This window comes from Thermobia domestica, chromosome 1 (assembly GCF_964235325.1).
Source record: "Thermobia domestica chromosome 1, izTheDome1.hap1.1, whole genome shotgun sequence".
Classification (NCBI taxonomy): Eukaryota; Metazoa; Arthropoda; class Insecta; order Zygentoma; family Lepismatidae; genus Thermobia; species Thermobia domestica.
Window position 1 is genome coordinate 323,267,725 of NC_137454.1, and position 24,113 is coordinate 323,291,837.

A 24,113-nucleotide genomic window follows, 5' to 3' on the forward strand; every position below is an offset into this window, starting at 1 on the left:
CCTGTCTTGGGAGCTATTGCATTTTCAGCAATGCAGTTTCGTGTTGAGTTTTATGGTTCAAAGTGATTTTCTAGTTTTCCACAATACTTGGATACTTCTTCTATTAATGTGATATTTACATTTTTGAAGTAGTCTTGTGCAGTGCCGCCTTTACTTACAAGCTATAGCTTAGGACTCGACTCCTTTGGGGACCCCAAAAGTTTTAAAGAAAACATTGAATGTAGGCTACATTCTCAAAATATAAGGTATAAAGACAAAATCAATATTAGCAAATGTTTTGTGGTGTGTAGGCTCCTATGATGTAAGTAGTGAGCCCCGTCCTGCTAGTCTACTCCCTAAAATATCGCTAATTTGCTAGTTTCTTTATATGATGTGCTTACGTCGTGCATGAACTGGTTGCAATGGCAACATGTGACATGCTTCTTGAGACTAGCGCAAGTTTCTATTGACACAGGACAGATGCCAAAGATCTCATTGCCATCAATAGCTTGAGGCTTCATCAAACCTAAAGCCGGCTCTTGTGTTGTGAGCCATGTTTAAATACAGAGGTTGTTTCAGTTATATTGAACTGAATTCAATGTGCATCTATACCGCGCATGCTCAATCCATCGCCGTGAAATTGCCACAAAGCAAGCAACAGCATCTAGGTAGTCACACAGTAGAGCAGTGTGGTCGCGCGTAGCCTGATGCTGCCGAAACTGAACAGACTATGGGAGAGGTTCATTGTGCTCCTTTCCGACTCTTGAGTTCATGGCGTCGCACATTGTAGGAATATGTGGAGGTACGTAGTTTTCGTTTAGGCCTGCCACTGTGAATTCATATCATACGGAATTAATGCGGCACTAAGTCCACCACGACTACACCGATGCGAGCAGCAAGAAAGCCCTACTTTGAGGAGGACTTCGCCGCTATTGCGTTTGGTTCGACGTGTGGCGACCTCTAAACCTCCTCCACCACCAGAGCGTGCGAGCCAGCAAATGCCGCATATCGCAGGCGACAATCAGCCACGCCATTCACAGGTATTTACTCCTTACAATTGTTTGCAAGAGCATTGTGCATGCCTTGAGACAGTACCATGTGGCTGAGCGAAAAAGGAACCAGGAGGCTGTATGAATAGGATTTTGCGGGTGATCGGTGGAAGTTTGTTGTTACCTTTGATGAGGCGTGGATTAACCTCAGACTATGGTAAAGTTCGTGTTATTACATACAGTAGTTTCCCAAAAGTGTTCGTGATTGCGAATTGTTTCTCGTACTGGGGCAAACAGCGTCTCTGAAAGGTGGCGCTAAACGTCAAAACCAATGCTACATATTACCCGACTCGTCCTGACTGAAATGTATTAGTATGAAATTGTACGGACAAGACGTGAAACAAGTTGAACTGCACCAGGACAAGCCATCCAACTACACGGCGAAAATATCGCTCAAATTCTATCACCGTATGGAATAGGAAACTGGAAATTGGGCAGTTTCTTTGACATCCCTGGCAAGAATCCAGGTTCGGTCCACTGGACTATTGTGCTTTCGGACTCTTCAAGTGACGCCTGTCCCATCGTCGAGTCCGCACTATCTCAGTCTGTCGAAAGCCTGTAAAGAAGTGGGATACAGTACTATGGTCCAGGTGCAACGCAAACTCCTGTAATGTAAACTTCATTACCGGGTAATACTCAGTAGAAGTTACCTGCAAATCGAACACAACCGGCGGTGGTGGGAACACGCCATTTACTAGGTAAACTTCACATTCAAATTCAGCTTCATTTAACTGAAACAACTGCTGTATGAACAGTAGTAATAAGGTATGTGCGATAACATCTTGTACTCCTAGATGTAAAGCATTTGGTTTCGAATCCAATTTTAATTTCTTTTCCCTTCGGTCACAGGTACGAATCTCGTTGGTAAGTAGTGCTTTCCTTTTTTTTTTTTTTTTTTTTTTTCCTTTCTTCATAATTAGATTGGTGCTTTAAATGTTACTTCATTGCTGAATTTCGTTGGAACTCATGTCTCACTTTCGGGTTATTAATGATTCTGGTGCAAAATGGTCTTCTGGCTGTATCTGAAACTTTCTTAAATCATATGTTATTTCTAGCTAGCTTTGAATTCCTATTAAACTACACATAGTTAAGTTTTGTGCTGTGACTATATGAATTTAAGATTATAGAAGGAAATACTGTATTGTTACTGAATTTTCAAACTATACTGCGCATAAGTATCGGAAGTCTTATAGAACGGCTATGTCCGTCCGTCCGTCTCTCGAGAGGTGTTAAAGCAAAATAGTGTCCAAAGCAGAGGGGCAAGGGGGCGGGTACCCCCAGACTACTACGTCTGCACCCACTTGAGATAATTGTAGTGTAATATAGGTCAAGTAATATAAAACTATCCTTTTCAGTGTAGTAGAGCTCCTTCAAAACTTCTCTCCTGCTCTGTTTACCGTCCCCTAAAGAAATTAAAGCTGGGGTCGTCACTGGTCGAACGGATAGGTTCAGTTTCCCTTAGCTCTCTATTAACATTTGAAAGAAGTAGAAATAAACTTTTCTGGTTACAGCGTTGATCATCATAGAATAGAACTGAGAATACAAGGCGCGTTCGGAAAGTAACCTCCAATTGGTCATTGTGCGTGAAGTAGTGGGGACAGCGCTTCATCTTTGCACAGACATGCGCAGTAGATCAGTCTGCATCCAGCTGTGGTAGAGCGAAGGTTGTCTGATCACTAGTATCACTTTTGTAGCGTCTCAAAATGTGTTCTGCAATAGGAAACCCCACAAAGTGCGAGGTGCGAGCTGTTATAAGTTTTCTTATGGCAAAACAATATTCGGTAGCATCTATTCATCGGGAATTTTGTGCCGTGTATGGACCAAGTGTGATGAATGAAAGAGTTGTCCGTGAATAGATTCGCTCATTTAAAAGTAGACGAATAAACATTCATGACGAAGTGTGACCACTGATGAACTCGTTCAGAAAATTGATGGAAAAGTTCGTGAAAATCGACGTTTCACAATCTCGGAGTTTTCTGAGCTACAGAACAGTGCATGGTGTACCATAAAAATTTCATGATAAGGAGCTGAAAGATGCGGTCACAAGCTGGCTTAAGGCACAGGCGGGAGGTCTTTATACTGACGGAAATTCTTAATCTAGTACTGAGATATGATACATACTTGAATGTTTACAGAAAATGTTGAAAAAATAGAGCAAAGCAGTAGGTTTCAGATATAATAAATTATTCTTATTTACTTTGGTATTTGCTTTCTAACCAATCGGAGGTGACTTAACGAACGGTCCTCGTAGAGAGCGAAAACAGTTTTATTTCTATTATTATTTTATTTAATGGATTTAGCATCCCAAGAATAGGTTTCAGCTCTATTCCTATTCCTCTATTCTAACCATAAGTGTAAAGATTACAAAACATTGAAGGAGGCAACTTGTGCACTCACGCATGCCCTTTTGTTCTTGAGATGTTTACGAGAGCTACAATTTAAACTAGATCTGAATCAATTTAACACGTTCTATGCCCTGCAATTGTGAATCATACCTGGGACTCCGTGCACGAAAGGCATGCGCGTACTAATTATTAACCCTTTCGGGATCCTATGGTACAATTTGTACCATATGCACTTTTCATGGTACATTGCGTTATTTCTCTTCTATTTGAGCTTTTTCGTCCGGTTTTTTTTTTTTTTTGTTTTCCAAGTCTAGAGTCCTTGTAGAAGACATTACATATGGTTTCAGACCGTCCTGCGTCCAGACATAGGTGGTGATGACGTCATAAGTCAAAAATTTCTCTTCTCATTTTTTAAGCCTATGTTCAATATTTTTTGGCAGGCTTATTTTTCTACGTAGAAGATTGAAATTTTGCACAAACATTCAGTCCACCGAGTAGTATTGACCAGATTTTTTGTTCCGATGTCAGTGCTAAAACAGGGGGGGAAATAGAGGGGAAAAGGGGTAAAAACAGGGATTTTTTTTTACCCCCAAAATCCCGTTTCTCGTCATTTTCCCGCCTCACATACATGATAGGACCACGTGAGTCATACCGTCTGAAAGGCCGTTCCATTGTAAAGAGAATGACGGTCGAATTATTATTCTAGGGTAATTAGGGACGTCTCAGGGATTTTTTGAAAAATATACTTCTATATAGGGAAATATGGGGCATTGTCGGTATATATATTTTTTGGCGGGCTTATTTTTGAACGTAGAAGATTGAAATTTTGCACAAACATTCAGTCCACCGAGTACTATTTACCAGTTTTTTTGTTCCGATGTCAGTGCTAAAACAGGGGGGGAACCAGAGGGGCAAAAGGGTAAAAATAGGGATTTTTTACTCCAAAAATCCCGTATTTTCTAATTTTCCCGCCAAAAAACATGATAGGACAACGCGAGTCATACCGTCTGAAAGGCCGTTCCATTCTGAAAAGAACGACGGTCGAATTATTATTCTAGGGTAATTAGGGCCGTCTCAGTGAATTTTTATCCAAATATACTTCTGTATAGGGTAAAAGTGGGGCATGGTAGGGAAATTTTTTCTGGCGGGCCTATTTTTTCACGTAGAAGATTGAAATTTTTCACAAACATTCAGTCCACCGAGTAGTATTTACCAGAAGTTTTTTTCCGATTTCTGCGTAAAAACAGGGGGGTCCAGAGGGGCAAAAGTTGAAAAACGGGAAATTTTGCCCCAAAAAATCCCTTTTTTCAGGAATTTCCCGCCTTAGATACATGATGGAGACATATGAATGGTACCGCCTGAAAGGCAGTTCTATTCTGAAGAGAATGATGGGCGAAACATGACCCTAGGGCAGTGTTGGGTAAGTTACTTGTAAAAATGTAACGCGTTACAAGTTACTTTACTTTCTCTTAAAATGTAACTCGTTAGTAACGCGTTACTTGCCCCCAAAAAGTAACTGCTACTTTACTTCGAAAGTAACGCGTTACTAACGCGTTACTTTTAGGTCCGAAACTTTAAAAATGTGAAAAAAGTTATGACTTCAATTTTCCGTACTGCTATTACTACCGCTATTATTATTATTATTATTATTATTATTATTATTATTATTATTATTATTATTATTATTATTATTATTATTATTATTATTGCACGTTCTGAATCGCTTTATGTAAATGCAAGGACAAATTTTTACTTGATATATGAACATTTTCATATAATGTAACACTGATAAAATGCCATACTGCGTTACTCGTAGGGATGGACACGAGCGAGTTCGAGCGAGTTTTCTTTGACACTCAATTCGACTAGAAACAGACATCTTTGAGTTCGATCCGAGAATTCGACTCGAGCCAAATCCGGTGTGTAGTTTCGAGTACATTCTTCAAGTATATTACATAGACAGTATAATTATTATCAATGACTACTACGACTACAACTTATTATTATTATTATTATTATTATTATTATTATTATTATTATTATTATTATTATTATTATTATTATTATTATTATTATTATTATTATTATGACAACATTGTATATAAAAAGAAAGATAGGTGGTTTGTATTTGAATACTAAAAAACTAGTTGATTGCCAACCTCGGTAGTCGTGAAGTCTAGGAGTCAAGGATATTTTTCACGAGCTTCTGAATTTGGATTAACGGTCTAGGTTGAGTATTCGGGCTCGAGCCAAACATTGTTAAAAGTTATAGGGCACTGGCCAAATATCTTCAAAACTGCTCGGCCCGGGTTTAGAATTGTCAACGACTGGAGCAACTCGGCTCACAGCTCATTCACTATCGACCCGAACCGAGAAGTGAGCCGAGCTAACAGCTCACCCAACCGAGTCGGCTAGAGCCCTCGGCTCTTTTGAGCCGAACCGAGCAAATGGCTCATCCCTACCAAGCCAGCTCGAGCCGATGGTTCACCCCAAGTGAGCCGGCTCGAGCCACCTTCTCAGTTGAGCCGAGCCGAGCTTAGCTTGTTATAAAAAAATCTCTTGTGGTCTCGCTATCGAGACGAGATGAGATGCGAGCAGTGTCCCCTCTCGTGAGCAACACTAAAAGTATTCCATGGCTTTCGTTTTCAAGTGTAATCAGGCCATGACTTCAAGACGACTTAAAACGAACGAGCCATTTATCAAACTCGACTGGACTCGAAACTCGACGCGAAAAACTGAATCGGCTCGGAACTCGACTCAAGGATATTACCCTTGACTTGACTCGAAGCTCGACTTGAATTCGAGTCTAGTCGAGTTTTAGCTTGACTCGTGTTCATCCCTATGCGTTAGAAAAAATGGTTGCCTATTATTATTCTGCTAAACTAATTATATAATAATAACAATGTTGCTATGCAAAATTAAAAATAAAGAATATAAAGAAACATTACACTACTCTATAATCAACGGGACTCTAGGATAAGCAAACTGATCTGAAAGAACTCCAATATTACATACCATCAGCAAACTATTTTCTAGTAATAAAGTAGACCTGCTCATCAAAACACAGTTTATTCATACACCTAAATAGTTAATTGTGGCACCCTAGTTGTTGATAAATATTTTCCGCCGGGGCAGTTCAGACACTTTACTTTTAAATTCTGTCCACCATCATCCTCACTCTTACCCAAAAAAAAAAAAAAAAAGTGTTCTTTTAAATGTTCGAACGGCAAAATATTTTCGTTCTCCATCTTTATAAAAAAAACAACACCAATCAAAGTAAAATAGACTACCGGTATCATTGCACTCCTAGTTCACTCACTGAATGTATTGATTTGAAGCTGTCAAAATCTACGACAAAATCTTCCAGGTGATGCAATCAGTGCACGTGATTTCCCTAAAGCTGTCCTCATCTTCAAAAAAACAGCAAGTGGCACTACAAACTTATCTGTTTTTCTGTATGTCTGTGACTGTCGGTCACTGACATACATAGTTCATGCTCGATTGTTTCATTCTGAGAAATTCATTTACAGGAAAGAAACATCTTTTTCCGAAAAAAAAATATACATATATTGTAGTTACTCATCCGAAATGTAACGCGAAAGAAGTAACGCTAACTAGGTACGTTACTTAAAAATTTGTAACGCGTTACCGTTACAGTTACTTTGGAAAAACTGTAACGCGTTACTAGGAAACGTTACTTAAAAAGTAACGCGTTACAAGTAACGCGTTACTTGCGTTACGTTACTTCCCAACACTGCCCTAGGGTAATTAGGGATGTCTCAGGAATTTTTTTTTGCCTGAGATCATAGTGTTTTATGGTACTTTGGGGCACTGTGGGAATTTTTGATAAAAATTCTCCCGCCCTTACTATTCAAGATAGAAACTTGAAATCTGGCACACACATTCAGTATACTATGTGCTATTTATCAGATTTTTTTTAGATGGCTACTATCACATAGGGGTGGTCCAGGGGGGGCCAAAGTTCGAGAAAAAAATTTTTCCCTCCGAAATTTTCACTTTGACATTTTTTTCCCGCTTCTGGTATATGGTATGAGCACGCAAGTTGTACCATTTGAAAGCCAGCTCTATTCTGAAGAGAATGAGGTATGAACCATGATCCTAGGATAAATAGTGACGATACAGTAGCTGCTTGACTGAAAGTCTAAAAAATGGCCCAAAAAGCCAGGATCCGGAAAGGGTTAAAGCAGTGAGAAGGATTGGTTGGGATCTCGCAAACTTTTTATATATTAGTACACAGCGTTGCTAGCGACAATCAAGTTGCTGAAAGTGGCAAATGATGGACAATCAGTAAGAAGTATATATATATTGAGTTTTATTTTAAGAGTGGGAAGAAATAGTTGCCAGTGTAATGACCAAAATGTCATTTAGCTTTTATCTTCAGTTCCACTAAATTATTTGCTGACCTTTCGCTTCGATTTTAGTTTTCTTTTCCGTTCCAAAAGAGCCAATTGGTTCCTTGGCGCTCTTTCGGCGGGAATAACAGCCTACTCAGCTTCTAATAAAAAATTCATTACCTGCTCTCATTAAAAAAAAAAAAGAAAAAAAGAAAAAAGTGGTCAAACACATTAGACCTCACCTCACCACTGATTTGCCATTTTGTTCGTGTTGGTCTGTATTATAATGGTTCATAATGAAAATTCGATATTAGTAAATGTGAGAAGTTGATGCGAGTTTTAAGGGATTCATATCAAATGAAGCAGCAGATTAAACAACTGTTGGATCTCATTGCAAGTATTTGCTGTGGTCAGTAAATCCCAAAAGTGTAGTTTCATTTATTGCGTAACTTTGTATTTAGAATATGTTATAACCTTCTCCGTTGTGAATTCATGTATCAATTCCAATATTTAAGCTCGTTCCTGTCACGAGCGTCTCTGGCGGAGGGGGGAGGGAAGAACGCCCCTATATTTTAAAGTACAAAATATTCAATATTTTATTGTAATTTAAGTTATTTGCTAATGACAGAATAACATGTAAATAATAATAATAATAATTATATTTATTTGGAGTATAATATTCAGGCTGTGAAACGATTATAACAGTGTTATTGATATACGTAAGGGGTCCGTGAAGGTAAACAGAAAGGTAAGAAATGGAATCAAAAATAAAAAAACAGGGTGGGCTAGGTAGTACCATTTAAATCGCTTTCTTTGATGCCCCCCCCCAAAAAAAAATTATATGCCAGAGCCGCCAGTGGTTCCAGTTATAAGATGTACTGCCAGAATTTTACAATATTGTTATTAGCATTTGCCGAGGGAGGATAGTCGAAAATGAAATGAAATATTTCAGTTTAGTGTCGCACGTTAGACGAAGGGAGGTGTTGATTAAGGGAAGTGAATGATGATGGAAGAATTAATTGGTGGAATGAGAAAATGGGAGGAAACGGGAGTATCCCGAGAAAACCCATGGTCACGATGTTGTCCACCATAAACTTGTTTGGTCGGCGATCAAACTATAGACTCCACGCACCAGAGGTAAGGGCTCTACCGCTGACTTATCGTGCTCTCCGAAAATAGCTGAAGATTAGACATATCAATCGATAGATCTAATCGAATTAAACAAAATGATACGGGTGATGTATATCCTGCTGCTTGTGTTTAGAGAAAATCCGGGGGGGGGGAGAGAAATGGTTAAGCTACGTAAGAATTGATGTTATACGTAACATACCGCTTACTACTCGTAAGACTAAACAGATCCCGAAGTATATACGGGTCAATCTTTTCGTTATGATAATTACAAGATGATAATGATTAATGAGATAGTCCAAAATTATAACTTCCTCCATGTTAACGTTACGTTATGGAAACTGTTACGAAATAATTTATTTTTAATAAAGAACTGCATACTCTGGTCAGAAAATATTAATTATCCAAAATTATGATTAACTCTTATACTTTATTTTTTTAGTTAACTCTTAATATTGCCCAAAGATGTCAGTTCAAAATCTCTTGTCCTAGCGTATGTTGTCAAGGAATTTGAAGCTTAAAATATATGAAACGATAATCATGCCTGTTGTTCTGTATGATTGTGCAACATGGTCGATTACTATAAGGAAAGAACAAGATCCTGAGACGAATATTCAGATTCAAGAGGAACGGGAATGGGGAATGGCAGAAGCTTCATAAGAAGGGGTTAGTTATCAAGGATACGATTAGTGGAGCAGAATCAAGGCTCAGGTGGGCAGATCATGTAGCCAGAATGGAAAAAAAGTAGAAATGATTCCAAAGCTTTGACTGGAAATACAATAAGAAAACTCCCATTAGGAAGACCTAGGCGCAGATGGAAGGACAATATTAAGATGGATCTCGCAGAAATAGGAATACAAAGTAGAAACTGGATCCAGTTATCGAAGGACAGAAGTCAGTGGACAGCTTTTATGAATGCGGCGTTGAACCTCCGGCCTCCATAGGTCATAGTTAGTTATTGCCCACAGGTGAGGCATTAGCCAGTAGAAGGCATCGAGCTGAACAAATGACATGCCTGAGGGCAAATTCCCATTCGTAGGTTTAACAGAACATTCGAGAAAAATCAATTTTTATAACGTTAAAAAGTATAAAAAATATAGCTCTGATGCATTTGATAGCTTTTATTCTACTGGAAAGTATTTTTTTTATTTGTTTATTTTAGCGGCTCTGGGGAAGATAATGTTAAGCGACATTTATTTAACTTTCGAGTATATTAAAAAAGAAAGTCCAACATTCCCCTGCAATGCAATGCAATGACACACGCCAAACAAACTTTCCCTGCCATTTGCAGGAATTTTTCCAAGCGTAAACTACGTACATAATGTTCTGTGGTTTAATCCCAACCCATTCCATCTAATAATTCAATTTCGCCCTAAATGGCGCTTACCATTATCTTTCTACCCCGAGCCGCTGGGGGCGCGGTGGATTAGTGATAGAGCGCTTACCACTGGTGCGCAGGGTCCCTGGTTCAATCTCCGACCGGTGGACAACATCGTGTCCGTTCCTCTTACATTCTCATTCCACCAATCCTTCAATCATTTACTTGCCTTAACCATCGTTAGCCTCAATGGCATAATTGTGAAACGTTAAATTGAAAGATTTAATTCCACTTCCTACCAAGTCGTTCATTTATAAGTACACTGTTGTATCTGTTGGTGTTCGAAACAATAGATACAACACAATAGCAGGGCTCATGGCGAGTCACTTTTTTAACTATAAGTTACATTTTTTCAAGTTGGTCACTAAAAGTTACTTTTTTTTTTTTTGGGAGGTAAAGTGACGTTTTCGTGTGATTTATGTTTTGCATTGGAAGTTTTGTGAGAAAAATATTATAAAAATAAATGGAAAAAGGCAGAAACTTGTTACTCATTACTTTTCTGTAAGCTTCAGTATTTGCTGCCACATGTGAAACAGTCAGCTTTATTCTTACTTCAGTTTTTATTCTTTCTAAAGCACAGTGGATGGTTGGTGGATGCTTAAGCTCTCAAGGTGGGTTTGAGAACCCTTCTATGTCTATTCTTTCTTCTATCATAATAATTAGTTTTCTCTCGTAACAGTTAACGTTCCGTTCAACGTTGTGTGGTTCATCATGTTCGTCTTGTGTTATGCTTCTTGTATGATGTTCTTAAGAGTAGGTGATGAATTTGAATATTTCATGACTTTGAGAACTCTCAATGCTAAGTTAAATATAATGTTTGGGATGAAGAAATTCGGAAATACACTACAACTGGTTCCACTTACTCAGAAGCTTCTTACATCTGCTATAAGTCTGCTTACCGTAACTACAAAGCATACTAAAAGGAGGAGGAGGAAGCCTAAACCTAAAAAGGGAGGAAGCTCAAAAAGAAGAAATAAAGGAGAAAAGATGAAATAAAACAATAAAGAAAGAGGTGATGGAGAAATTGACAAAGAGCGATGAGATTTTGGTCACTTTTTCATGTGCTTTTGGTCACTGTTTCGTATGCTTTTGGTCACTTTTCAACTATTTACAAGAGACTAGACCACTATGAGCCCTGCAATAGACATAACAGTAGCACGCATAATCCTAACAGTGATGCACATACCACCTGTAATAAGTCTCATTCATTCTTTGACTTAGCAATGATCTTAAGTCATCACCGCAGTAACTAAAGCGTGTTTTTTGACTGAATCCTGCCATGTTAATCCAATTAGGATTGTTACTTACGAGGTATCTCCACAAAATTCATCCGTACAATCCTTTCATCTTCTGGTTCTGTTCAGAAGTTATCCTATAGGTTTCCCAATTGGAAATATGTTCATACCAGCCTATCAGTCCCAATGATCGTAATAAAATTGATTGATTCTATCTGTTCAAACACGTAGTGTATCAAGGGGAGCGTGAAATCTCACATGCTTTTAAATGAAATCATCCGCGTTAGAGTATAGTGGGCACTTATACGCGCTTTGTCTTCATTTTTCTAAAGATACAACGGCGCAAATATAACGCACCATCACCTGTTTATATTACGCCAAGAAGTAGAAAAAGTACAACCTGCATTATTTACTGGCTAAGAATCCGTGCTGCATACTCGTGAGACAAGCTCAGACGGTGGAAGGGATCAACAACCTCCCCTCCTTCCTTAAAAATAATAAAATAAAATAAAATAAAATAAAGCCATGTCGGACTCGGACAGGAGAGAAACAGTAAAATCACTATGTCGAACAAGGACTGACATATGGTCGGAAGAAGTTTAATTATGGTATCATGTGACTGACATGTTGAATAAGGAATACTTTTCAATTTAATACAATAATTAATTAGTTGGTTCTTCGTACAATATTATTGCTGTGAATAAAAATAATTTGATTTTAAGTTGATCCGTTTCTGTTTCAAATGAATTCGAACTGTTGATGACTTTTAAGGCTTACGTATAGTACGACTCTAAGCTGAATTGTGAGGCAACAATGAAATATTTATCGATGTAGTATGTTATTTATTCTTTTGATAATTACTAAAGTGTATCATGTAAATAAATATTTACTGATATTCTTTTTGTTATTTACAGGTGTCATTGTGTTCGGGTGATCCATGTCATTTAGGATAGTGTAACAAGAGCAGAAGTCAGTACCTGTGAAAGACGCCTTATTCTATAAAAAATAAATAAATAAATAAAAATAAAAATAAAATAAAATAAAAATAAAGGCCTTTTGATGGGTTCTCGACTTTGTGGCATGGCTGATAATTCGTGATTACTAGAAGGACGATGCCAATTAGAATGGAATACTTTTTACCGTAGTGACTGTGTTCTCTTGGTGTCTCGCAGGAAGATATTAGAAGGAAGAGTTTACCAATTGGGACAGAACTGCCGAAATGCCATTTCCGTTAGTTAGTGCCTTGTCTGCTTCACTCATAGAAGGCAGTGGAGAAAGTGATAATCTGTGGAATAATGCTAATGTTGAAAATTACACTTATTCACCATTAACTTCAACCTCTATGAACGTTGCAGGAAATGACGATGACTCGCCAAGCGAATGGTCAGATAGAATTCATAATATTTCGTTTGTGAGCTCAATGTTTGGTGTGCATTATTGTACCGAGTGGGGTCCAGTGAACCATGTTTACTTTCAATTAGCGAATACGTTCTTCTTCCTGTCATACTTAGCGCCCAATGGGATGTATGGTATTTTGTACTTGCGTTGTACGCTGTTAGTTGGTTGTGCTTTCTTTGCTTTGTGGGGGTGGTCAGTTCACTGTTCATTTGACGCTTTTCTATGGAATGCAAACTTTGTGGGGATCAACTTTATTCACGTGTGCGTTCTTCTGTATTATCTTAGACCAGTGAAGTTTTCCAGAGAAGTAGAGGAGGTAAGTTAATGCTTTCTTTTCAACATTTATTATTATTATTATCATCACTATTATTATTCACAGGTTGCAGCAATTTTATCCTAAATTAAATTAACAGAATAAATAAATTTGCAAGTATTATGTAGTTTCTCTCCCAAATCACTTGATAGTGACTCTGGCCCACTCAGTAGAGGTTGTGGTTCTTTATTTGTAATTGTAATGAACACTGGCGCAAATCCCGGGGGGATGAGGGGGACATGTCCCGTCCAATCTTGGAACTGTATGGAGTGTCCCTCAATAATCATCCTATTTGATTTTTTTTTTTTTTAAAAAGGGGAAATGCGATTTGTGTCCGATTGCCACAAAGGAAAGTGAGATGAAATCGATGTTCTCCCAGAATAAGCCTCAAATCTGCCCGCCTCCCAATTTTCACGAAGACTCTGCTTCCCTGATCATCCACAGCATTGTTTTTCCTCATAAATATTTTGAACATCGCTTAAAAAAAAATTGTGGGAACGGTCTTACCCCCCACCCCCAATGTTGAAGATAGATTTGCGCCGCTGGTGATGAATATAAATACAGTGTGAACGTATGACATAAAAAAAACTACAATGCATAAAACACGAACAACTTGTGCTAGTGGCCACTAAAAACGAATGCTATCTAGCAGTCAGACAGGAGCGCTGCAGGGATGCTCGAGCCATAGCGAATGTGTCCCCCCCCCCCCCCCCGTGGGGAGCAGGCGCGTCAGCGATGGTATGTATACGTATAAACGAGGTCGTTTGCAACAGCTCACTGTAAGTCACAGTGCAGGCTCCGGAGCCGTTGATGGATTTGGGGAAGATACTAAATCCATCCGAATTTCCTAGCATGGGAAGATTTCAGTCACTCGTTATTCACAATTGAACCATGGTTTTACTAAACTTTTCAGCAATATTTTATAAAAGAGTGCATTGTGTAGAGTTCGTATGATTTATCTGTGTAGTGAGGGAATTACCCACAAGTGTCTATGTGGGCATAAGTCGCACAATAAATTAAGCCTTAAACCAAAAGCGAACGTTAACTTCTGTCTGCTGGACTGTCTATAAGTACTAACCTATATTATCCAAGTATGGTAAGATCTAAAGAGAAAATAGTTTAATTTGTTAGAAAAAACAATTTCTCCAGCTGTTACCAAAGACGCTGTCAATTGAAGTTTGGGAAAGGCTCAGAAAAATACTACTGGGTTCAAGACAGTATCGATTCTAAGTTTCGTAAGCTGTGGTTAACAGCTGTTCGATCAACTATCGACCAGATATTTACCATTCGCCAAATACTAGAAAAACAGTGGGAATACAATACCCCGGTACATCAACTATTTATTGATTTTAGAAAGGCGCACGACTCGGTTAGGAGAGAAACATTACACATCGTTCTTACAGAACTTGGAATGCCGAGAAAGCTAATTAGATTAATTAAGATATGTTTAAATGAATCCCAAAGTCAAGTCCGGGTAGGAAAATTTTTGTCCACGAGCTTTCACGTCGAAAATGGCCTGAAACAAGAAGATGCGTTGTCGCCATTACTATTTAACTTTGTTCTGGAATACGCTATAAGGAAAATCAAAGATAGCAACCAGGGTCTAGAGTTGAACGGTATCCACCAGGTTATGGCATATGCTGATGATGTAAATTTAATGTAGGGGATGATAGAAGAACAATAGAAAGAAATACAGAGATCTTATTAAACGCTTGCAGGTACATGGGTTTAGAAGTAAATGCGGAGAAAACTAAATACATGGAAGTGCGTCGGGACCGTAATACGGCAAATTGTGGATGCGTTAAAATATTAAATAATACTTTTGATAAAGTGGATACTTTCAAATATCTAGGATCAATATTAACAGACGAAAATCATATTCACGAAGAAATTAAATGTCGACTGAAAGCAGGTAATTCGTGATACTATTCGGTTCAAAATCTCTTGTTGTCGCGAATCCTGTCGAGAAATTTGAAGCTTAAAATATACAAAACGATAATCTTGCCTGTTCTGTATGGTTGCGAAACATGGTCGCTTACTCTGAAGGAAGAACATAGACTGAAGGTATTTGAGAACAAGATCCTTAGACGAATATTCGGACCCAAGAGGAACGGGAATGGGGAATGGTGGAAACTTCATAACGAGAAACTACATAATTTATACGGTTTACCCAACATTGTTAGGGTCGTCAAGTCTAGGAGGCTTAGGTGGGCAGATCCTGTAGCTAGAATGGAAGAAAGTAGAAACGCTTTCAAAGTCTAGACTGGAAGACCAATCGGAAAACAACCATTAGGAAGACCCAGGTGCAGATAGGAGGACAATATTAAGATGGATCTCGCAGAAATAGGAATACAAAGTAGAAACTGGATCCAATTGGCTAAGGATAGAAGTCAGTGGAGAGCTTTTGTGAACGCGGCATTGAACCTCCGAGTACCATAGGCCATAGAGTTAGTGGTTAACAGCTGTTACAGGAAGCATAAAATGAAGGTTTAAACCCAGATTTCATTGAGTAAAGAGAAACAGGTTGTGGTAAGAGAATGAAATAGCATTTAAGGACTCTAGCTTGAGTTGGGCTTGCTTGCTGTCGTGACCTGTTTATTTCCAAAATCCTGATTGGACGTCGACCGGAGTTCTTTAGCTAATAGTTTGTCTAGAAACGTGAAACCACAGGGTCTTGATGTTAGATCGGCTTTTCTTCTAGTTCTCCAACCCAATTTATGCAGATATACGTCCCGACAGTTCTGTAATACTTCTACTAATGGCCACGTAATCTCGGGCCACGTTCTATGGCGGTACGTCCCTGATTGTACACGTATTAGCAGATTCTAATCTTCTTCAGGTCTGTATAGTCCGTTAACAATTGTTCTGGGCCTGAAGACAGTGGTTCGGTATCTTCCAGAACTAATACTGCATACATTGTGGACTATTTTCGTATGGAAGAATCAACTGTCATTAGTCTCATTTTCAGTGTTGCTAACTTTCAATAATTTATTTTTCCTTGAAAAATTGTTGTCAAACTGTTGTGACATTTCAGAAAAATAGACTAGAATGTTTTTTATCACAAGAGAAGAGGAAAAATGAAAAAAGCAGTTGTGTTCGCTGTTCTTACTTATAAGTTCTTTATACATCAGATCATGCTCTTCATTAGAGATAAGGAAGTGATTAAAATAAATTAATAATAATAATAATTAATAATAAAGAGAGAAATTAAAAACTATTTCACTGATTCATCACGAGGTAGCATAATGTATAAGGTTATTTTTTCTTATACAGCGTGTCTCAAAAGTCCCCTCTATTATTATCAGAGTTACAACAAAATGTAAGAGGGATAACCGTCTCCAAATATGGGATTTCAATCTAAAATGAAGGGATTTTTTTAATCGGACGATCCGTTTGTTCTGTACACTCTTTATGCGCCCAATGTTAAATGAAAATGCAGCGTTATCATTTACCTGGATCCACAACATAGGTAAATGAAGTTACTGTCTTTTTTTACGCTAACATGTTGATGGCCAGCCCCCTTTGCTTTTCTTCTGCACTTCTGTGGCAGTAAGCTTTCGGCATATTTACTTTGATGCTGCAACATTTTAATTGTTGTTGGTCCAACTTCCAACCAATTACCCCGGGGGTAATTGGGTGCAAAATGATTGAAGTCATTATAGGTGCACATAAACCCGTGGGGGTGATTGTGTGTAAATGAAGATAAATCAGGTTTTCATTTGGTGTAGCTATACACCTGGTATAAAACTAACTAACTCCATGGCCTATGGAACCCGGAGGTTCAGTGCCGCGTTCACAAAAGCTCTCCACTGACTTCTATCCTTAGCTAATTCCATCCAGTTTCTACTTTGTATTCCTATCTCTGCGAAATCCATCTTAATATTGTCCTCCCATCTGCGCCTAGGTCTTCCTAATGGTCGTTTTCCTATGGGTCTACCAGTCAAGACTTTGAAAGCGTTTCTACTTTCTTCCATTCTAGCTACATGACCTGCCCACCTAAGCCTCCTAGACTTGACGACCCTAACAATGTTGGGTAAACCGTATAAATTATGTAGTTCCTCGTTATGAAGCTTCCGCCATTCCCCATTCTCGTTCCTCTTGGGTCCGAATATTCTTCTCAGGATCCTGTTCTCAAATACTTTTAGTCTATGTTCTTCCCTCAGAGTAAGCGACCATGTTTCACAACCATACAGAACAACAGGCATGATTATCGTTTTATATATTTTAAGCTTCAAATTCCTCGACAGAATTCGCGACGACAAGAGATTTTGAACCGAACAATAACACGAATTCCCTGCTTTTAGTCGACATTTAATTTCTTCGTGAATATGATTTTCGTCTGTTAATATTGATCCTAAATATTTGAAAGTATCCACTTTATCAAAAGCATTATTTAATATTTTAACGCCTCCACAATTTGCCGTATTACGGTCCCGACGCACTTCCATGTATTTAGTTTTCTCTGCATTTACTTCTAAACCCATGTCCCTGCAAGCGTTTAATAAGATCTCTGCATTTATTTCTACTGTTCTCCTATCATCCCCTATTAAATTTACATCATCAGCATATGCCATAACCTGGTGAATGCCGTTCAACTCTAGGCCCTGGTTGCTATCTTTGATTTTCCTTATGGCGTATTCCAGCACAAAGTTAAATAATAATGGCGACAACGCATCTCCTTGTTTCAGGCCATTTTCGACGTGGAAGCTCGTGGACAAAAATTTTCCTACCCGGACTTTACTTTGGGATTCACTTAAACATATCTTAATTAATCTAATTAGCTTTCTCGGTATTCCAAGTTCTATAAGAACGTTGTATAATGTTTCTCTCCTAACCGAGTCGTAAGCCTTTCTAAAATCAATAAATAGTTGATGTACCGGGGTATTGTATTCCCACTTCTTTTCGAGTATTTGGCGAATGGTAAATATTTGGTCGATAGTTGATCGATTTCGTCTAAATCCGCACTGATAATCTCCAATAATTTCATCTGCGTATGGGGTCAGTCTTGCTAACAGAATATTTGAAAGGATTTTATAGGATGTTGACAGAAGAGAAATGCCTCGATAATTATTACAGTCAGTTTTGTCGCCTTTCTTGTGAATTGGAACAATGATTGATTCTTTCCACTCTTGTGGCAATTCTTCCTTGTTCCAGATAAGGAGAATGAGTTTGTGTATCTTGTTCCACAATTTTTCGCCTCCAGCTAAAATTAACTCAGCCGGAATTTCATCTACACCCGGAGATTTGTGTTTCTTTAATTTCTTTATAGCGGCTTCCACTTCTATTCGATTGGGTTCTGGAATATACGGTTCTGCGGTGTGTATCTCCTTTTCTCCACGCACATTAGTTTTTGGCTGCGTGTTCAGCAAATCGTCAAAGAAATCTTTCCATCTATTTAAGAGGCTATCCGTATCGGTGAGAACTGTTCCGTCAGATTTCTTTAATATATAAGCACGAGGTTGATAGCCTTTCTTAAATTCGCTGATCCCCTTATACATGTCCCGAATATTTTTATTTTTACTATTATCTTCAAGTTCCTTAATTTTAGCTTTCAAAAAATCCCGTTTCTTTGTTCTAAAAGTTTTGGAAGTTTCCCGCCTGATATCTGCGAAATTTTGGGTAGTTGTTTCATTCGGATTTTGTAGCCACCGTAATTTTGCCTGTTTTCTCTTCTCTGCTAGTTTAATGCATTCTTGGTCGAACCATGGTTTGTTCCTACGTATTTCCGCGTGTCCCAATTTTTCTATTGCTGAACTTTTAATGCTATCTCTAATTTCACTCCAAGTATCCTCAACACTAGTGCACTCCGAGTCTTCAAAAACCGTGAATCTATTCGAAACTTCAATCTGGTATTCCTCTCTTACCTGGCTCTCTTCTAATTTCTTTAAATTAAATCTCTCCGTTTTCGGACATTGAATATTACCTTTATTCAACGATAGTCTCTCCCGTATTATCGCTACTACCAGGTAGTGATCAGTGTCACAATCAGCCCCTCTAAACGACCGGACGTCAATTATGCTAGATTGTCTCCTTCTATCTACTAAAACGTGATCAATTTGATTATGTGTTTTTCCGTCTGGTGATGTCCAAGTGTATTTATGAACGTCGCGATGTGGGAATTTTGTACTCTTCACGATTAGGTTTTTGGATGTTGCAAAGTTCACGAGTCTAACACCGTTGTCATTACTGGACGTTGTCATTACGTTGTCACCGCTGTCATACACCTGGTATTCCACTTAAAAACTAAGTGTTATGTGGCCCAGAAAAAAAAATACCTTTGTTTATGCAAAATAAGGAGTAACTTATCTCAAAAGTATTTGAATGCCGTTTCAAGCCTTCCAGTTACTGTTTCTAGCACAGTATAATATAAGTTGAACCTAATCCAAAATGTATTAGATACAAAAATAAATAAATAAATAAAATAAAATAAAAATAAACGGTCAAAACGCCGAAAACAAAAAAAAAAAAAAATCAAGAGAACAGGCCCTAATATTCAAACAAACATAGGAGAAGATAATAAGACTAACGTTAAATAACTATAAACTTGTGTTGGAACCCTGGATTGATAAACATATCCTATTTACAGTATCAGCACTATTGGCATACACAACGGCCGCTGGGAGCCCAAGTTGAACTTCATAAGCACAATGCACTATAAAACAAAAGTGTAAACCACAAAAGACAAAGATAGAACAAAATTTAAATGAACTCTAAGCAAAAAAATGTTCACTTAAGGCAATCCACCCATTTACCCCCGCATCATATGCCCAATAACCCCGTGGGGGTAATTGGTAGGTACAAATTTTAACTGCCTCACAGTGAGAATTCAAGATTGCTGCTCTTCACGGCACCATCCTTATGATGTTTCTAAGCAGCAGTAAAGAAATTGGTTCAAAATATCAACAGATGCGTGATTTATTGTGACTAAAACCAAACACACAGAGATCTGAAACTCGGTTTCAAATATGTCATTTCTCAACCAAATCAGGTTTTGGTTTTTTGTCATGATTACACCCTCTCAAAATTCATGTAATCTTTTTTCTTTTATCAACATCTACCCATCCAAACTTTTGATGTAATTAAATTCCTTAAAAATATACTGAAATGCAAAATATAACATTTAAGTTTTCCGCCCAATTCCCCTCTTCTACCCTTCCACCTGTGTTCGAACTATATTAACAATAAGGCAGTTGGTTTTCCTGTTTTTTGCTTTTCCGCTTTCTGTTGAGTTCATTGTGTCCATTCGCTAGAGTTTAGACATGAGATGTTTTTCCATGCTTGCAGTTTATCCGCCTACACCTTTCTCACATTGTCACGTGTCCACGCCTATTACGAACAAAAATTTGCAAGCGAAAGAACAAAATATTTTCTTTCGAGGAGTACAGGAGTCTCAGTTAAAATAAATGTCATATAATGTGTTAAGCGATATTTATGTCAAAAACAGAACTTTGAGCTTTGTTGTTTGAGTAACAGGGATATAGTAACCAGAAGTAACAATTTCAACCGGGATGAAAACCTTCTACATTTTCTGGATTGGTATTGGGGGACATACATTGGGGATGATCACAACCGAACACTGCGAATTCTTCGCAAAACAATGTGTTTTATTATTTATTTATTTTGTTCGAACATAAAATCTGTAACGGGAGGGGGAGGGAGAAGAGTTAAAATTGAATTTAGTTCATTGCCGATATAGATGTAAAACTTGAAAAATCACGATGAGTAAACATGTACCCAATGACTTCTTTTGAGTTTTTCCGCTAATTGTGCAGCAGCTGGTTATTTGCACTTGTATACAATGTTCTACTCAATCTGATTAGGGTTAAACGTTGAGGGAGATGATGTGAATGTACTGAGTATACTTTGCATTACTGTTTTAAATTTTCGAATAATTTTTAATTAATGCTTTATTTAAAAAATCATGGCTTCAATTTGGTAATTCATTCATTGATTTTGTTTTCACGTTCGTTCTGTTTTAAAGTAATCGAAAATATGGAAAGAAACACTTCTATAATTTGATTTACTTCAAATAAATTTTACCTGAATGTTTAAAGAATGGTTTTCTTTGTGCATACATTAAAAAATAAAAAAAAGTTTGGCAAGATATGTTCCTTCTGCGAAAATATTGAAAACTACCACATATTGCTATCATCATCATTCTGCCATTATTGGCAAATCGCTTGCCGCAACTGAGAAGCTTCCATGCTCCACGGTCTTCAGCTAATCTCTTCGTCTTCAATTAGATTTTTGTTTTGATATTGTCCTTTAATTTTAGTCTCCTTCGCCCCCTCCTCCTCTTTCCTGCCACCATACTCTCTAGCACATCCCTCATGATACGTTTATTTCTTAGCCAATGTCCCAACCAATTTCTCTTCTTAATAATATCTAAAATTATTTTCTCCTGCACCACTTCCAACACTCTCATTCGTTTTCCGCTCAACCCAGCTAATTGTCTCCGTTCTTCTGCACACCTACATTTCGGAAGCTTCCAGTTGTTTTGCGTAATGCCCATGTTTCTGATCTATACAGTACAATAATCTACATGAAGCATTTTATGAGTCTCTTCTCAACTCTTTATTCAAGGTCGAGCTACCTTGTGGCTAAGCGGTTAGCGTACGCGCCTTTGGCGTGGGAGACCCGGGTTCGATTCCCGGTGGGAGCTCATGTGGTTCGGATTCCACGCTAATCAGTAGGTCCACGTCTCATAGCCTCACTGCTGAAAGGGACGCTAAACTAAAATCCACTCCACTCCACTCTTTATTCAAGGTCCCACAAAATAGTATTTTCTTCCTCCTAAAGGCTTTATTCACCGCTCCCATCCTTGCCTAACGTTCACATTTCATATCATCTCTAATAATACTACCCAGGTATCGAAAAATAGTCACCTGTTCTATTTTCTCCTCTCCTACTTCTCTATTTGACACCGATCTCTTAGTTCCAATCACCATAGCTTTTGTCTTTCTAAGATTTATTTTCTTCCCATAACAATGCTTCTTAAAACGCTCGTAAATTCGCTAAAGATTAAAAAGGAACACGCGTATAAACGAAAACGGACGATATATAATATTAAATCTCAGATCAGAGATATCAAATCCATATAAGAGCAGCATTTCTACACACCCAGAGAAAAATGAACGAGATACACGAAAATCCAAATTCTAGTCCTTCTATTGAGTCACGAAGTTCGAGGATAATTGAAGTTGCGGTCGAACTTCAAGCATTTAGTATTGAATGACGAACATGAAAACAAAAAAAAAAAAAAAAAAAAAGTGTTGCAAAAACTGTTTTTTCTTATTTGCTGTTCGACATTTTCAAACTATATGTATGTATGGATACATCATTAAACCTTTCAAAAGACAAAACGAACCAAAAAAAAAAAATCTTCATTGAAAAGGTGTTCGTCATATAAATTGAAATATAATGAGCTAGCGTAATTGAAGTCTGTAGATCAAATCAACCTTGTGTGCATGTGTGCCATTTATAGACAGATATCGACCGAGAACAGTGTTTGTGTTCCGTCAATCTGTTCGCTGCACTTGCGCTAAATACAGAAATTGTGCAGATGACGTACGCAAAGGATAATTCGCACTTGTCAGCCTGTGGTAACACCAGTTCATTCAGTTTAGGTTCTCCTCTCTCTCCTTCTCTCTCTCTCTCTCTCTCTCTCTCTCTCTCTATATATATATATATATATATATATATATATATATATATATATATATATATATATATATTAGTACGGCTTAAAATTATATGTAATTGCAATAACTTGTAAGAACTACCAATAATTATTGGTGTAATATTATAGAAGCAGATAAAAGCAACGATCATTTTCAAAATTTCCTCACAAAGTTTAATAAAAGAGTTACATTGTAAATTTTTCATCTCATTATAATTGTTGTAACTTTTTAAAGTAATAAAAATTACTAAAACTTTGTGGGGAAAGTTTAAAAGTAACTAGCTAAACCTGCGAGCACATCATTCATATATGAACATGAATCTGTCATTCCTCATAACATCTGTACATGTCCCTTTACAGACACAAATGAAAGACATCTTGATAAAAATCGACAAGGGGTACCATAAACGAGATTTTTTTCGATTATTTCTTCAATATCACGCATCGTTTGCAAGATTGAGCCTATTTCTGGTTGGAGCTTACAATTCATGTATGATCAGTGTTTTCTTTCTTTTTGCATGTTGTATGTAAGAATTAAATACATTACATATAAATTTACAATTAATTATGTCACTGATATATAGTGTTCATTGGGCAAAACACTAAAAACAATGAAAATTCATCTTAGCGTGGAGAAATAGTTATCCTTCGTTTTTTATCATCATTTGGTGTAACGGACCGTTTCAGCGTTGTTCATTTTATTTTCAATGTTGACAGTTGAATGCTTGGTTTATGTTTATTCAATATGCTGACGTTATGTCTATCTGCGCTGTTGGGTTTAGGTTTTCTACTGCTTTGTTCATTTTATTTCAATGTTAATGTCAATATGCCGACGTTATGTATATCTGCACTGTTGGGTTTAAGTTTACTATTTGTTAAATACCTCATGTTCATATTGTAAACTTATTTTTCTGATATAAATAATCTTTGAACATTTTTTGTAATTAAGTTTAAAGAAGAAGAAAGTAAGTGAAGATATATAGTGTATTGTCGTAAAACAAGACTATTAAATAATTTTTAAAAGATAATTTTGTGCAATTTTTAAATCACAAAATAATTATCTAAAGATATAAAACTACAATTATTTATTCTTCTGCTTTCTATATTTTGTGAAAGGGATTTATTGCCAGGAAGTTTAAAGAAAAAAATGATGCATCTGTAAATCAATATTCTCCGGAATCTACAGGTAACATTAGTTGTAAGAAAATACATCGGAACACATTCTTATGAGGGCACACCGTCTTGTTTCCGAAC

General features: G+C 37.4%; 1 protein-coding gene across 6 annotated transcripts in view; it reads left to right on the forward strand.

Moving 5' to 3' along the window:
• The window catches only part of LOC145662909 (popeye domain-containing protein 3-like), a 406,613-nt gene that overhangs the window by 17,971 nt on the left and 364,529 nt on the right, over positions 1–24,113 (forward strand). For 5 of the 6 annotated variants that reach the window (XR_014127119.1, XR_014127121.1, XM_081728928.1 and 2 more), the window contains exon 2: positions 12,384–13,183. Coding sequence is in view for 3 of the 6 variants with exons in the window: in XM_081728928.1 (XP_081585054.1) it covers positions 12,689–13,183 (495 nt within the window). In the remaining 3 variants the exon portion in view is untranslated. Of the gene's footprint in view, positions 1–1,709; positions 1,727–12,383; positions 13,184–24,113 lie in introns of those variants that run through there. The other variant, XR_014127120.1, reaches the window with a different exon arrangement.